This window comes from Corvus moneduloides, chromosome 19 (assembly GCF_009650955.1).
Source record: "Corvus moneduloides isolate bCorMon1 chromosome 19, bCorMon1.pri, whole genome shotgun sequence".
NCBI classification, from domain to species: Eukaryota; Metazoa; Chordata; class Aves; order Passeriformes; family Corvidae; genus Corvus; species Corvus moneduloides.
In genome coordinates this window covers 4,155,900-4,169,346 of record NC_045494.1, presented here as the reverse complement: position 1 = coordinate 4,169,346, position 13,447 = coordinate 4,155,900, and the positions used below count along the sequence as shown (strand labels likewise).

Here is a 13,447-nt window from a genome sequence, read left to right as displayed (position 1 = left end):
TCTGTGTCTTGGAGGATCAGAGTTGGGGAGGCGAATGCATTGCCTGTCACAGAGCTGTATGTGTTTAAAAATAGCTCAAGACCAGTTTCAAAGATGCCAATACATAATGGGCAGAAATCCATGTTTTTCCAAACCTTCTGAGTGAGGCTGAATAAAACCATAAAAAGGGTACTGTGCCCCACACAAGCTCTGAAATTGGAGATGGGGGAAATATGACATGATTTGTCTATTGATTATCTGAGATAGTTACAGTAGTACAGATATCCAAGGAACACAGAGGAACTGGTCTGCTGGTGGGAATGGACAACTTCCTTTGCGAGTTGCAGATTATCCTAGAGTAATTTTAGAGTGCCATGTATGCTAAACAAAAGCAGGGCTTTGTACTTCATCAAAGTTTGTCATTGTCCTACACTAGACAGTAAGGACTCATCCTAAATGTTGACGTTTTCAGTGTTGAAGACAGGTTCAGATTTAAGTAGGAAAAAGTTTTCCTTTTGCACAGAGGTATCAAACCCAGCCTTTTAGAGGAGCTCTAACACTAAGCTTTGGTTTGTTTCGGTATGGTAATACCAAAGGGCACAGGTGGCAGCATCTGGGTACCAGTCAGTTCAGCTTGGCTGTTTTGCGAGGGAAATTTCTTTCTCTTTGCATAATAACATTTTGCAGGCATGAAGGACTAAGGGAATGTGTTGTTCCCCCTGCTACCTTTTCTCTCCACATACTGTTTGCTGTACCCATCTGCTTGCAGCTTTAATATCACACTCACTAAAGAAGTCCCAGATCGATTGCATGAAGAGAAGTGGGATGGGCTGTCCTGGGCTTCTGAAGCCATAGTAATGTGCAGGCCAACAATGGACCTAGTGTTCTTTCAGCTGATGATTAAATACTTGGCTCATAAATACCAATATTATGTAATTCCAAAATAAAGTCAGCAAATTCTGACCATATGCGAGACTGTTTGGGATGATTTGAGTCTTCCAAAGTCAGTCTGAGGAACAAAATAGACTTCTCGTCAAGAATGGGTGAGAGCAGCAATAGTGACTTAATCCTCTGTCTCTCCTCATGCCCATCTCCTCCTAGCTTGATTCAAAGGCCTGTGGGGCTGTGTAAGTAGGACCAGGACTTCTGTGTTTGCTTGAGCCCTGGCAGACAGCTGTGCTGTCTCTTTGGAGATCATCTCCTCCTTGGTGCCATGGGCAATGAGTGCAGGTGGGGACCAACAGGATGTCTCCTTCCTGAGAGGCCTGATTTTATCAAGGGCTCAGTACATCCACTTACGCACATCTTGTTGGATTGTGGGGGCTTTTCAGCACATCTGGTACACTCCTGACACTGCATCCCTGCCTCATCGGGGTGTAAAACCACGCCAAGACTGCGTCATGTAGAGGGAACCTGGACCTTCTTTCCATATCCTTTGCTCCAAAGAAGGTCTGGCAAATATTTTCATGTCCCTTCCATGTTAGCTTCTGTGTGGGGTGTGAAAGGTCCTGTGATTTATTTTCCTGTCTGGAAGAAGGAAGGCAAAGCTTCTGCTGAACAGAAGTCCAGTTTCCCACCTCCTAAGGAGAGCCAGTGGAGGCTTTAGTCATCTGAGGTGTGATTTACAGTGATCCTGCAATATTTTGCTCTTAAATCTAAGAAGACCTTTCTCGTTTTGTTTTTAGTATGTTGAGGAACACCTTCAGAAACACCATGGTGATGAATTTGCAGTGCCCTGGCTGTTGTCTGGGCTCCATGGGCAGCACAAGCATTATTGCAGAGAGGACACTGGACTGATGGGGCTGTGCTGAGTTCAGGTGACTGAGCCAGTCCCTTGTGTCATACTAAACAGTAACAGACGAGTTCAGGGGTGCCTCCGTTAGGATCCTCTGCTCAACATGATGCAAGGATATCTTTGTTATGAGCCTAACCATGGACATTAGCAGCCTTTGGAGTTTCCTGCCCATCTCCCTCAGCAGTATCTGCAATGATGAGGTGATCATCTGCTGAGGGTGGTCAGCACTTCTTGATGCTGAACTGCAGTGATGATTTTCCTTGACTCTGGAAGTTATTGTATTTTCCACTGAAGTGCTGCAGCAGGGAAAAGCACTGACCGTTTTGTGGTAGGCAGGAAATCCCATATATCACTGTAATTGTAATAAGCAGATCAGCAGCTCCAGTCAACTGTCTGGTATCTTCAGGCAAGTTTGTAGATTCAGTGTGAAATTATTCTTGTCCATAAGAGGGGCAAAGCGAGAGAGAACAGAATGAACTTTGTGAGGGAGTTTAGTGGGGGGCGGGGTTTCCGAGCGCAGGGGAGCTGGCCAGAGTCATGATACGAACACCGATACGATTTGAGCATCGTGCTCTGCTTTATTGTTTACTTACACCAACTTGTATCTACTTTACAAAGATTCACGCCCTATTCCCACAGGACAGCCTCTAAGCAGCGGGGGAGCCGACCAGTGTATAACTTTGCCAAGGATTTCAAGGCTGCCTGCTGCCAGGTGTCTTTCAAGCCTGCAGCCTGAGGCCCCTTCAGGGGTTCTTCCCTAGCAGCCCTGAGTTGCCCAGACTGTCCTGGGGTATCGTATGCCCCTGTTCCAGAAGGAATCCCTCTACAAGGGAGCATGTGCAGAACATATCCAAAAGGCTGCTCTGAACTAACCTGAAGTGAAGGTTTCTTCTGTGGGCACAGTGAGGTCATTAGGTGGCTAAAAGTATCTTTGAAACAGAGGTACATCTCTTACCTACCAAAAGGCATTTCACACATGCTAAGGAAAGCCTTGTACCTGTTGGATGTTTCTCTACGAAAATAATGTCTTTCAATATGAGCAGGCTTTCTTAATGCAACAGAGGACCACCAACAATTGTTTTCCCCTCATCTTCCCTAGTTTTAGATACAGGCTTTTGGATGATAGACTTGAGAAGACTGAGAGAGAGACTTGGTGGACATTTTTTTTTCTTCTTTGTCTTTTCTGCTTTTTTTTCCAGAAATGTTCTTTTACAAGTGTTTTCTGGATGAACGAAGGAAAGAGTGACCAAAGGAGAAGTACCAAAATGGAGAGAGTTGTTAGGGTAAAACATCTTCTCACTAAAACAACTCACAGAGAACAACAACAGCAACAAATTTTTCCCCAGTTTAAAAAAAATATAAGAACATTGAATGCCTGTCAATGCTCCTCTGTGTTGGAGGGACAGGCTGCAAATGAAGGCTAAGGAGGGACGGGCAGAGTGGGTCGCAGTGCCATCACCTCAGATGGCCCCTTGCCCTCCTCCAGTGATTAACAGGAGGTGGCTCCCTGCAGTGATTACTGTGTTTAAGCAGCTTGGTTCAGCTTCGAGCGATTCCCTGACTGCCTGGGCGTTGAGAGCACAAGCTCTGGACTTTGCTGGCTTTGGGATACCAGCTGAAACCAACTGGAAGCCAACACTGCTGAGTGTCATCTCTTGTTTGGTTCTGAGAGGCTGGAGGTGCTGGTGGTTTGAGAGCAGTTAGCAGTTCTCTCAGAAGAAGGACCAGGCTGTCATGTTTGCTTTGCTGCCTGTTACAGTAGAGGGTCCCCCTGCAGCAGCCTGTGTACACAGTGAGTCTTTGGAGCTTTCTGCCAAAGATTCAGCCAGTACAGACAGTGGCTCTAATGCTGCAGGTTTGTTTGACATCGGGGCTAATTAAAAATTATCCAAATCTTGGAACAGGCTCTTTCAGACCTGGTTTGTTCCGCCGCCCCCAGCAGGCTGAGCATAAAATTCCATCTGCCTAATTTGCAAATGCAATTGCTTTAATTATGCATCCAAACTGGGAAAGTGTATGCTCAAAAAGATAGACAGATAAATCTATGCATGTATGGTGATAATGCACATAGAAATTAGCTGTAAGCCTGTGCCACCTCAGAAGCTGCCCCCTCTGAGGATAACTTATAAAAAGAAGTCTTGTAAAGACTTGCAAGCATACAGGAGCTAAGACAGCCTGTACAGCTGATTAATGTGTTGTTTGTTGCTGTTGCTCAGGCAGTTTTGTTTTACACAAAGTTATAATTTTCTTTGCCCAGAGCTAGTTCTTGCCACAAGGGTTATATGTGCTGTGAAAGTTCCTGCTGCTACATTCGAGAAATTTTCTGCCCCAAGAGTGCAGGGAAGTGTGGTAGAGCAGGGGGAGCAGAGGGAAGGAGGACACAGGAATATGGGTTGTGATAACCAATGGTGAAGACAGTGCATGGAAGGCTGGAGAATGGGCCATAGAGTCAGCCAGGTGCATCAGCAGCCTCTGCTCTGCCTTGCCAGAGTTCTGCCCTGACCTCATTTAATGGCATCATAATGGCAGACCCTGGTACTGGTTTTCCTTGCACTCCAAGTGGGTCACCCTGTGATTGTCCTGAGACTTGGTTCCTAAAGCTCAGCCTGATGGTGGCTCTCCTGCCTGCCTGGATCTGGTGCTGCCAAACTGGGACTATTCTCCCTGATGATTGTGCCAGGCCTTGCTTTGTACTCATGGTTTCTTCCTTTCCCTTTTACCCAGATGAGCAACAAAAGGTCGAACAGTTTCCGCCAAGCCATCCTCCAGGGGAACAGGAGGCTGTGCAGCAAGGCCCTGCTGGAGGAGACAGGACTGAGCCTCTCACAGAGGCTGATCCGGCACGTGGCATATGAGACCCTGCCACGGGAGATTGACCGCAAGTGGTACTACGACAGCTACACCTGCTGCCCCCCGCCCTGGTTCATGATCACCATCACTATTGTAGAGGCAAGTACCCTCACGACCTCCCTAGGAACCTCCCCACACTGCCAAAGGCTCTGCTGGGACACAATCAAGGGTTAGGGAGGGACTCATTCAGACCTGCACAAGGACAGATGTAAAACTGGTGGCCATTTTGGTTGCCTGTTGAGGTGCGTATAAGTGGAGACTGTGATCCTGTCATTGGAACAATTTGTATAAGAGACTACACAATTTGGGAAACTAGAGAAAAACTTTTTGAGGAATGGAAACAGGACAGTTCTAGAGAAACTGATAAGTCAATGGAATTAGAAGAGAAATTTCTCTACAGCTACCTCTGTTCTTTGAGGGGGGAGAAAAAGGACATGAGAGAACCTCTGGGTTAAATATTCTGACGTGCTCATGTGTTGTCCAAATGAGATCTTTGCACATTTGCTGAGTAATGTGCTCAAGTAAGTACAGAGGAGGATATAATGTGACACTGATAGCAGTCAGGTGCTGACTGGGAGCAGGTTCCTCTGACTCAGGGGCTGGTGTGTTACAGAAGGCCACATATAGAGTTATATCAGTGTGTCACAGGTGCCTCAAAACAGGGAATATTCATGCTGTGTGAAGCTGTAAAATGGGAGAAAAGTTTTTGTATATATGATCTTTTTCTCCATTATTTTGAGCTAAAAGGTACTTTTTGGTGAGGAAAGGCATCTGCTAACCAATGAATCTCTTTGCTCTTCTAGGTTGCCTTTTTTCTTTACAATGGAGTGGTCTTAGACAGATTTGTGCTGCAAGTCAGCCACCCCTTGTACCTGAAGAATGCATTACTGTACCATCCCCAGCTTCGGGCCCAGGCTTGGAGGTACCTAACCTACATATTCATGCATGCAGGGTGAGTACTTACAGACTGGAGATTTCCCACAGTTCAGGTTCCCCAGAGAGAAAGAGGAAGTGACAGAAGCAGCTCAGAATTAAATTTTTAAAACTCAATTATAAATTGTGTGTAAAAATCTCAAGAAGATGTGGAGTGTTGGGCAATGAGGCACAAACCTTCGCAGCTCTCTGAAGGGACAAGGCAACATAAGGAACTTAACAGATGCTGCTCTTCTCCTCAGCAGTGTTGCGACCACACTTTCCTCTTACTGTGTACTTCCCAAAACCAGCTCAAAGCCCAGTGTTCCACTAAAGGAGCTGTGCAGGTGCTAAAACAAGTCTGCAAAGATGCTGGACTGGTATTTAAAAACTACAGGGTGTGTTTGAGCCAGGCTTCCTAGCTGAGATTGGAAAAGTCAGTTAAATTCCCTGTGCCTGTGACATGTCATCACTTAGTAATATTGTCCCTTCTGTAGGGACTGAGATAATGCCTAGAAGCCTGAGTCAAGCTTAAACTCCCATTTTGTACACGCTGTGCAAACACCAGTGTTCCTGAAGAGCTGACAATCTCGATTGACCAGATGGACAGAGAGTGGTCCATCTCATGCAAAATGAAGCTGCACAGTAAAATTAATCCTCCTTCATCCCATGGGAGGTATGTAGCAGACTTGGGAAGAATATACAAGGCGTGGGGATTCTAACTCTGTTCTTCTCAGCTGTGCTAGTCCTCACAAAATTCAAATAGACTTAATTGTGTGATGTTTGTGATGCCATGGTGATGAGTGAGTGTCACTGGAAAGTTCATCCCTGTACAAAGCACTCTACCCCCTCTGAGCAGTTTCTCAGATCATTATGTTCACACATTCTTGGCAGATAATTGCAATTTTCTTTAATTCTGTCACTGAAAAATGTTAGCAACAAGACTTTTAGCAGTAGTGTAGAGTTTGAAACCGCATAAGGATCCTTTGTTCTTAAATAGAAAGCCTATATTTCCATCAATGTTCTTCTATGAAAGGCCAGAAAGATCAAGTTGATCTTTTCCTTTTTCCGTGTCTCTGATGGAAGATGTGCTAATGTCTCCTCCCTGCCATGGAATAACTTTCTTGGTGTGTAATTGCCCTGGAGCACAAAATGTGCCCCAGATCTCTGCATAAAAACAGACTCCACCCAAGGGAAGAGTAGGAAAAAGTTTTTAGAAGAAACTTCTGAATGTGGCAACATCTGTAGTCTGCATGCTGAATCCCTCCAAAGAGCCCATTTTATATAGGTTTCATCCTGCAAGTGGGAACTACTGGGCTTAGACATGAAGCTGGTTATGTAAAAAGAGAAGTGGAAATTTCCATCACTGAGGATATGAGGAAAACTGGGCTTGTAAAAGGAAGAAACACTTGATTTTAATTAATGTTAGTTAATTCATATTTGGGCTTTCTTTTGATGGTGGTGGTGGTTTACTGTATCACTTCTATAACTACAGATTGCTTTAGGATACGTTGGAGGAGAAACACCTGCACAAGGACAATTTTTTTGGCATGCTTTCTTAACCTGTGCCAGGTCACCTTTGTAGCAGGCAGTTCTCTGGTATTCTTCACACTCACTGGATGAAAAATCCCTCCGTTTTATTTCACCTCTGGCTGGCTCAGAGTGGAACAATGGAAGGTGGTGAGCAGGGGACTGTCATGATGCATTCCAAGTCCTTTAGCTACACAGCCTTCAAAACAATGGAGAATCTCACTAGAACAATAAACCTCGTGATTTTTCTGCAGTATCTGGAGTTAAGCTAAATGTTCCTTTATTTCTAACTTCTCTGTGTTAAGCTCTTTTCTTGTGAGGAAAACAGATAAATCTTGGAAAGGTAATAACATTTTTTAGTGGACGCCCATCATTCTCCTCTCATTTTCAAATGAGGGGATAACACAATGCCATGGGTCTATTGTTATCCTGTTTCCAGCTGAGACTTTTAAATGGTAGTGTGGACTGCTCCTTAATTTAGTGCACTCGGTCTTTTTTTGAAGAGCAAGTGGCAGCCAGAAGGTGTTTGAGAAGGCAGCAGTTGCTAAGGCTTGGCTGGCTGTGCCTCTAGAAAGATTCCAAAAATGTACAGGCTGTGTGCTGGTCCTGATGGAGGGAGCTTTGTTGAGGGCTGAAAAGGCAAAGTTGTAAATTCTGCCCTTCTGTTTTCATGGAAACCAGACGTTGGTATCTGAAGCCCACACATTTGTATCACTGCCATAACTAATGACTTGCATTGATGCTCAGTCCCATTTGTTTGGTCCCAGGGAAGGAGAAAGTCTTTAATAAATCAATGAAATTGTCACTTCAAGAATGACACATTCAGCACTGGCAAAGGATAATTATATTTTATGGGTCGTTATTGACTGTGGTGCCTTCAAAGCTCTTACCATGGTGGGAAAGAGAAGTGAATGGGATTGCTCCTGGGAAGTCTTTTAAGAACTGCTGTGAATCAGAGTAGTCACTTCAGAGTCCAGGATAAACTTTGCTGAGCTCTTACAAAAGCGTCCTTTGAAAAATAAGACCAGTGCTTTGTGTGGAAATGTCAGGTGCCGCCTCATGATGTTGTCTGTGTGCCAGCCAAACTTCTTCTCTCCCCTCTGTGAAAGGGCATTTGGATGTTTTGACTTGTCTCTGTGATCTCAGTTTGACCTTTGCTGGTTGTCCCTAATTTAATTCCCTATGTTCTGTGAGCATACGGGATCAGAATGAGTGCTGACCATGCCCAGTGGCTTCAAAAGGCTCGAGGAAGGTAATAACTCAGTGGCATGCAGCAGTTTCCTATGATGAAAAATTGCAGTGCTGAGTGTATTGTGCAGGAGGGAAATTTATCTTTGGAGAGAAATTCAATGGAAACAAACTTATTGAGATATCAGGAGAGGATTGTTTCCTGCAGTATCATTTCTCGCACTTTTTTCCAGTCCAACTTTAAATTCTCATTTATAAGACTGTTCTGTCATTACTGCATTTCACCATCAGTGTTTTTCTCTGCTGTATACGGGAAATTGCTATGGTAACATGAAAAAGATCAAAACAGTGGAAACGCATATAACTTAAACCAAAGTTTGCTAGTGCCTGCCTGTGAGCAACCCTTTTCTTGTATAAAATGGGATGTATATTTTCAAGGCATTAGGTACTTTGCTCTTGTTTCTCCAAAAGATGCTGACATTCTGTGTTAAGGGTACCACTGTGTCATTTAGCTCCATCTGTTTTGTAAGCAGGCTCGGACACTCTTCATACAAAAATCAGGATACCCTTGGCTCCAGTGGGATGTCACTATTCAGTGAGGTCACAGCCCTGCAAGCCCAGGGTAAATCTCAGATACTAGCAGAGTGTTGAGGACCCTGTTCAGGGCCTGATGCTGTTGTTACCTCACTGGAAGATCCTGCAAATGGCAAAGACACTCATAAATATCTGTGTAGAGCTTTGAAAAGTGGCAGGACAGTTTTCTTAAGTAGTATTGATTAAAGCAACAGAGAACTTGCCTTGAAACTATTGATTCAGCTGAGGGGAAATCTGCTGCACTGGAGTCTTTACCCAATATGCATATCTGAGCTGCCACACTCTGCCTGCAGATTCTAAGTGGTACTGCACAGTGTGACAGTGGGGCTTTCTGCAAGAGTTCCCTCAGCCCAGCTTTTTCCTTTGTGCTCAACAGGAGTTTTGCTATTGACTGCAATGGGAACAAGGGTGAGTGAAGAGAGAGCATCAGTGAGTATACCTGGGCACCTGAGCAGAGATCAAAATGCCCACTGCTTCCCATTCTGGCCATTGATGTAGGCACAGCAGAAAAGGGTGAGGGTCAGACAGCCCATACTGTAAAGCAGCATTATAGCACCAGGAAATGGCAGTTCTCTTGGAACTTCTGTGCTCACCTTGTTCTTGACTCAACAACCACTCCCCATCATGGCAGTGTGATGTGTGCAGGGAAAGGCTGAATCATTAGGAGGGGTGAAGAGAAGAGCAGTTCAAATTTCTGGCTTCTGTTCCAGGCTCTGCTGCTATCTTGCTGCTTTTTTTTTTTTTTTTTGACAAGTCATTTAACGAAACAAAAAAGAAAAAATGTCTGACTAAGAACCAAATATTGTATGAGGTCTTTGGCTGGAAGGATGTATGTAGATACAAAAAAGATAAAAGCAGCAAGGAGGGAAGATAAATTGCAGCTTTGGGTCTGATTTTTTCTGGAATCCCTGTTTTTCCCACCGTTAGTCTACTTATGTGAAGCAGGTGCTATTTGATTTTCTTTCCAAGATATCTGTGTCTCAGTGGTAGAGAAAGGAGATGAAGAGTTGGAAAAGAGGACAACTGTTGTTTTTCCTTGCTGCAGGATAGAACACCTTGGGCTCAATGTTGTCCTTCAGCTCTTGGTTGGGGTTCCTCTGGAAATGGTGCATGGAGCTGCGAGGATCAGTTTTGTGTATGTTGCAGGAGTTGTGGCAGGTAGGTGACACCTCTGCATGCCCCAGACAGAGAAGCAGTGAAAATGGTCTGTGCTGGCTTTTGAGTAGGAGAAATGTTTTGTGATATTTGGGATTAGGAGAGGAGCATTCACTGATCTTCTGTGCATTGAAATCCTTTGGTGGGCTGGACATAGAAAATATGGTACAACTTGACATCTATTTCTATGTAGCCATAGACTCTGTGTTTAGGAGACCTGCTAAAAATGCACCAACTACCTGTTATTTTAAAATAGCCTTGCTTTAGATGGTCTTCCTGAATGTGGAGTCATGCTGGTCCTGTGCCAGTTCTTCCTCCATTTGTCCTGTCTGTCACCTTTCTACAGCCTAAGTAAGCAAGAAGTATTTGATCGTGGATTGTGAGTGCACAGAAATCTGGAAAATTCATTTAATCATTAAGCCATGGTGTCTGATTGATTTTTAGTTTGTGCAGAATTGCTTTTATTTATGTTTGGAATTTCCAGCAGTGTGGAGGTGATGGAAGTTAGCTGACAATAGATCAACATCTGATTAAAACAGGAGTGTGTGAAAACAACCAAGAGCTTTACAGTGGAACTCAGACAGTGACTGATTGCCTTAGTTCAAGATTTATAGTGTTTGTTTGGTTTTTTCCAGCCACATAATTACTTTTTTTCCATAATAAACAGATAAACCCTTTGTAGAATGGGCTGCATTGGGTACTAATAAATCCTGCATTCCGGGAGAGAGACTGTGGAAAGAATAATTGGACTAGGACACAGGACTAGGCATGGTACAAACACTAACACTTTTTAATGCAGAGAAAGGAGTTAGCAGATCAGCTCCACTGTCCCCTGACTGTTATTTTAACAAGCACTGACAAAAGTGGTGCCCAATTTGCAACTTTCCAGACATAGCTTTTCTACACAGATACACCTACCAAACCCCAGGGCTTCATTGATATGTTAGCCAGTTATGAAATATTCTTTATTCTTTGTCATGTGCCAGGAGAGAGGGAAATGGATATATTCATGCTGAGGCAATATAAAGATAACTCAGCTCCTAAATAATCAGGAATAGACAGTAAAATGTAGTTAGGCCACAACTTTTGTGGTTCTTTCTCATTGGTCTGGCTTTACTAAGAAGACACATTGAGACTGGAAATTGCGGTGTCTGAGGACTTAACTGCACGATCGTATTACTCCTTCCTTTATTTCTCATTAACTTTTTTCTTAATGGCAGTGTTTAAGAGCTGAGAAGTCTCAGGGCCATACAAGGAAGGAGGGAGCTATCAGCAGAGTTGGCTGGTGGAATCTCAGCATTTTCTTGACCTGGAATCAGTTGGGCAATTAGCAAAGAAGTTCATTAGATTCTACACTACCGAGGACTCTCTCAAGATTTGCCAATGTGTCTTTCTCCCATTCCCACTCATCACAAAGATCTTCATTATCCTTTCCTTGTGACACCAAATCTGCCTTTCCCTCTATCGCTTAAATTATTCTTAAAGTCAGCAATGAAAGGAGCTTTAAGCAGGTCCAAACCTCCGACTGGGATAAGAAGAAGCAATGTCTTTGTTTGGCTGTATTGTTATGAGTGGTGCGTTTATATACTTGACCTGTCGTTTTGCTGTCACATGCCTACTGCCTCCATCCAGGTTATTTTTAACTAGTTTTACCCTGAAGTTTTACAAGTAGTAGGCTGTGCTTTGATCAGAGGCCTGTGCTAAGTTACAAGTCCCCAGTTCCTTCTCCCTGTGCAAATATTTTTCTTGCCAACATGGGAGCTACTTCTATTTTATCTTCAGGTGAGAAACAAAACACAGATATTTGTCTGTCTCCTGCTTCCTTGTTCTTTCAATCAGGGAACAAATGCCTTTTTGCAGCACAGGTTTAAAGACACATTGCTGCCTTGCTTGGCTGCTTTTAAAGTAGGTGCAGAGGAACAATCAGTCACTGCCTTGACAGGACTAAGTTGGCTTCATGAGTCAATCAATTTCCCCCTCCTTCTCTTTCTGTATTCCTGACCTGCATCAATTACCACAAACAGGCAGTAGCAGGGATGTAGGGTAGGGGAGAGTGTATTTAATTGGCTGGCAATTGTTACAAAGCCTTGTTGTTTCCCCCAGGGTCCCTGGCAGTGTCAGTGGCTGACATGAGAGCACCTGTGGTGGGCTCCTCTGGAGGTGTGTATGCTCTTGTCTCTGCTCACCTGGCCAATATTGTGATGGTGAGTACCAGAGTGACCGTCTGACCTCTCGGACTGAGCCAGGTCTGGTGGCCCAAAGGGGCTGGAAAATAAGGCCTGAGCCAGCTGTTGGTCATTCAGAGCTTGCCCCAGCTAAGAGTCTTGTCTCAGTGGTGTGGTCCTGGAATGGAAATATTACCCTGCATTCGGTGGCTTGGTACCCTGATGACTGGTAGCTTGTCAGGACAAGCTAAAGATGTTGGTAATCCAAAATTTATCAGTGTTGTCCAGGCTATCAGCTCTCCACACAATGGCTGACAAATGTTTGAAAAGCAGACTGGCTCTGCAGAAGCGTAGATCTGTTTCTGTCTGCACGTGCCATTAATTTTACTGGGTATCTAAGGAAATTTAGCATTCGGTGGATTCATGTGCAGAATATTCCTTATCTCCATTTGTAAAACCCAGACTGAAGCTGAACCCTGGGTGATCTAGTGATGCATCTTTTTGCTGTTTCACCTAATGAAATACTTCACAAAGGTGAGTAAATGCCAGCATTGTCATTCCTCTAAGGCTGGAAACAGGAGCTCATCCCCAGCCCTCATCTAGGTGGTGGCAAAGCCCAGCATAACTGCCCAGGGGACTCCTCAGCTGACGCCGGGGAAAAAAAGGCTTTGCTGATAGAAGACTCATGTGTGGTGGCATGTCTGTCCTGTACCAGCAATATCAGAGCAGAATAACCATGAAAATGGGGATAATGCTCCTCCCCTGGGTCTGAGTGGGAAGATAGTGTGGGTTGGCTGCAGTAGAAACAGAAGATCTGTTATATGGGTGCTGGAAGACATGTGTGGGTGGTGGTGGTAGAGTCAAGCCTAAAAGAAAACCTTGTACTTGATGCTTGTCTGTAGTGAAGTCAGCAGGCTCCAGCTGCGACCCACAGTGGTGCTGCTCCAGACAGCTTTGTAACAGCTGGGAGACGGGAAGTGAGAGATTTCCTGACCAGAATTGGTCTCCTTCATCCTCTTCAAGCTTTTCAGAGCATGAATGAGCTGAGGCTGATGTCCAAATTAGACAGTTGAGTGGCTGGCAGAGAGGTAGGGAGTGGAGGAGAGGTGCTACCCCTATACCACAGGGTTTCTGCTGGGGAATTGCATCCTTATATACAGTTATTTTCAGTGTCATTTGTGTTCCCTACCACTGTGCCAAGAGAAGCAGGAGGGAGCTTCCTCTGTCTCTCAGGGTGGCAATGCAGACATAGGGCTTTTTTAACACCACAATGCACAGG

At 44.5% G+C, this 13,447-nt stretch overlaps 1 protein-coding gene across 4 annotated transcripts in view; it reads left to right on the top strand.

Moving 5' to 3' along the window:
- The window catches only part of RHBDL3 (rhomboid like 3), a 73,162-nt gene that overhangs the window by 52,675 nt on the left and 7,040 nt on the right, over window positions 1–13,447 (top strand). For all 4 annotated transcript variants that reach the window (XM_032128913.1, XM_032128912.1, XM_032128914.1 and 1 more), the window contains 4 exons: window positions 4,499–4,723; window positions 5,428–5,576; window positions 9,894–10,006; window positions 12,107–12,207. In XM_032128913.1, coding sequence (XP_031984804.1) covers window positions 4,499–4,723; window positions 5,428–5,576; window positions 9,894–10,006; window positions 12,107–12,207 — 588 coding nt within the window. The remainder of the gene's footprint in view (window positions 1–4,498; window positions 4,724–5,427; window positions 5,577–9,893; window positions 10,007–12,106; window positions 12,208–13,447) is intronic.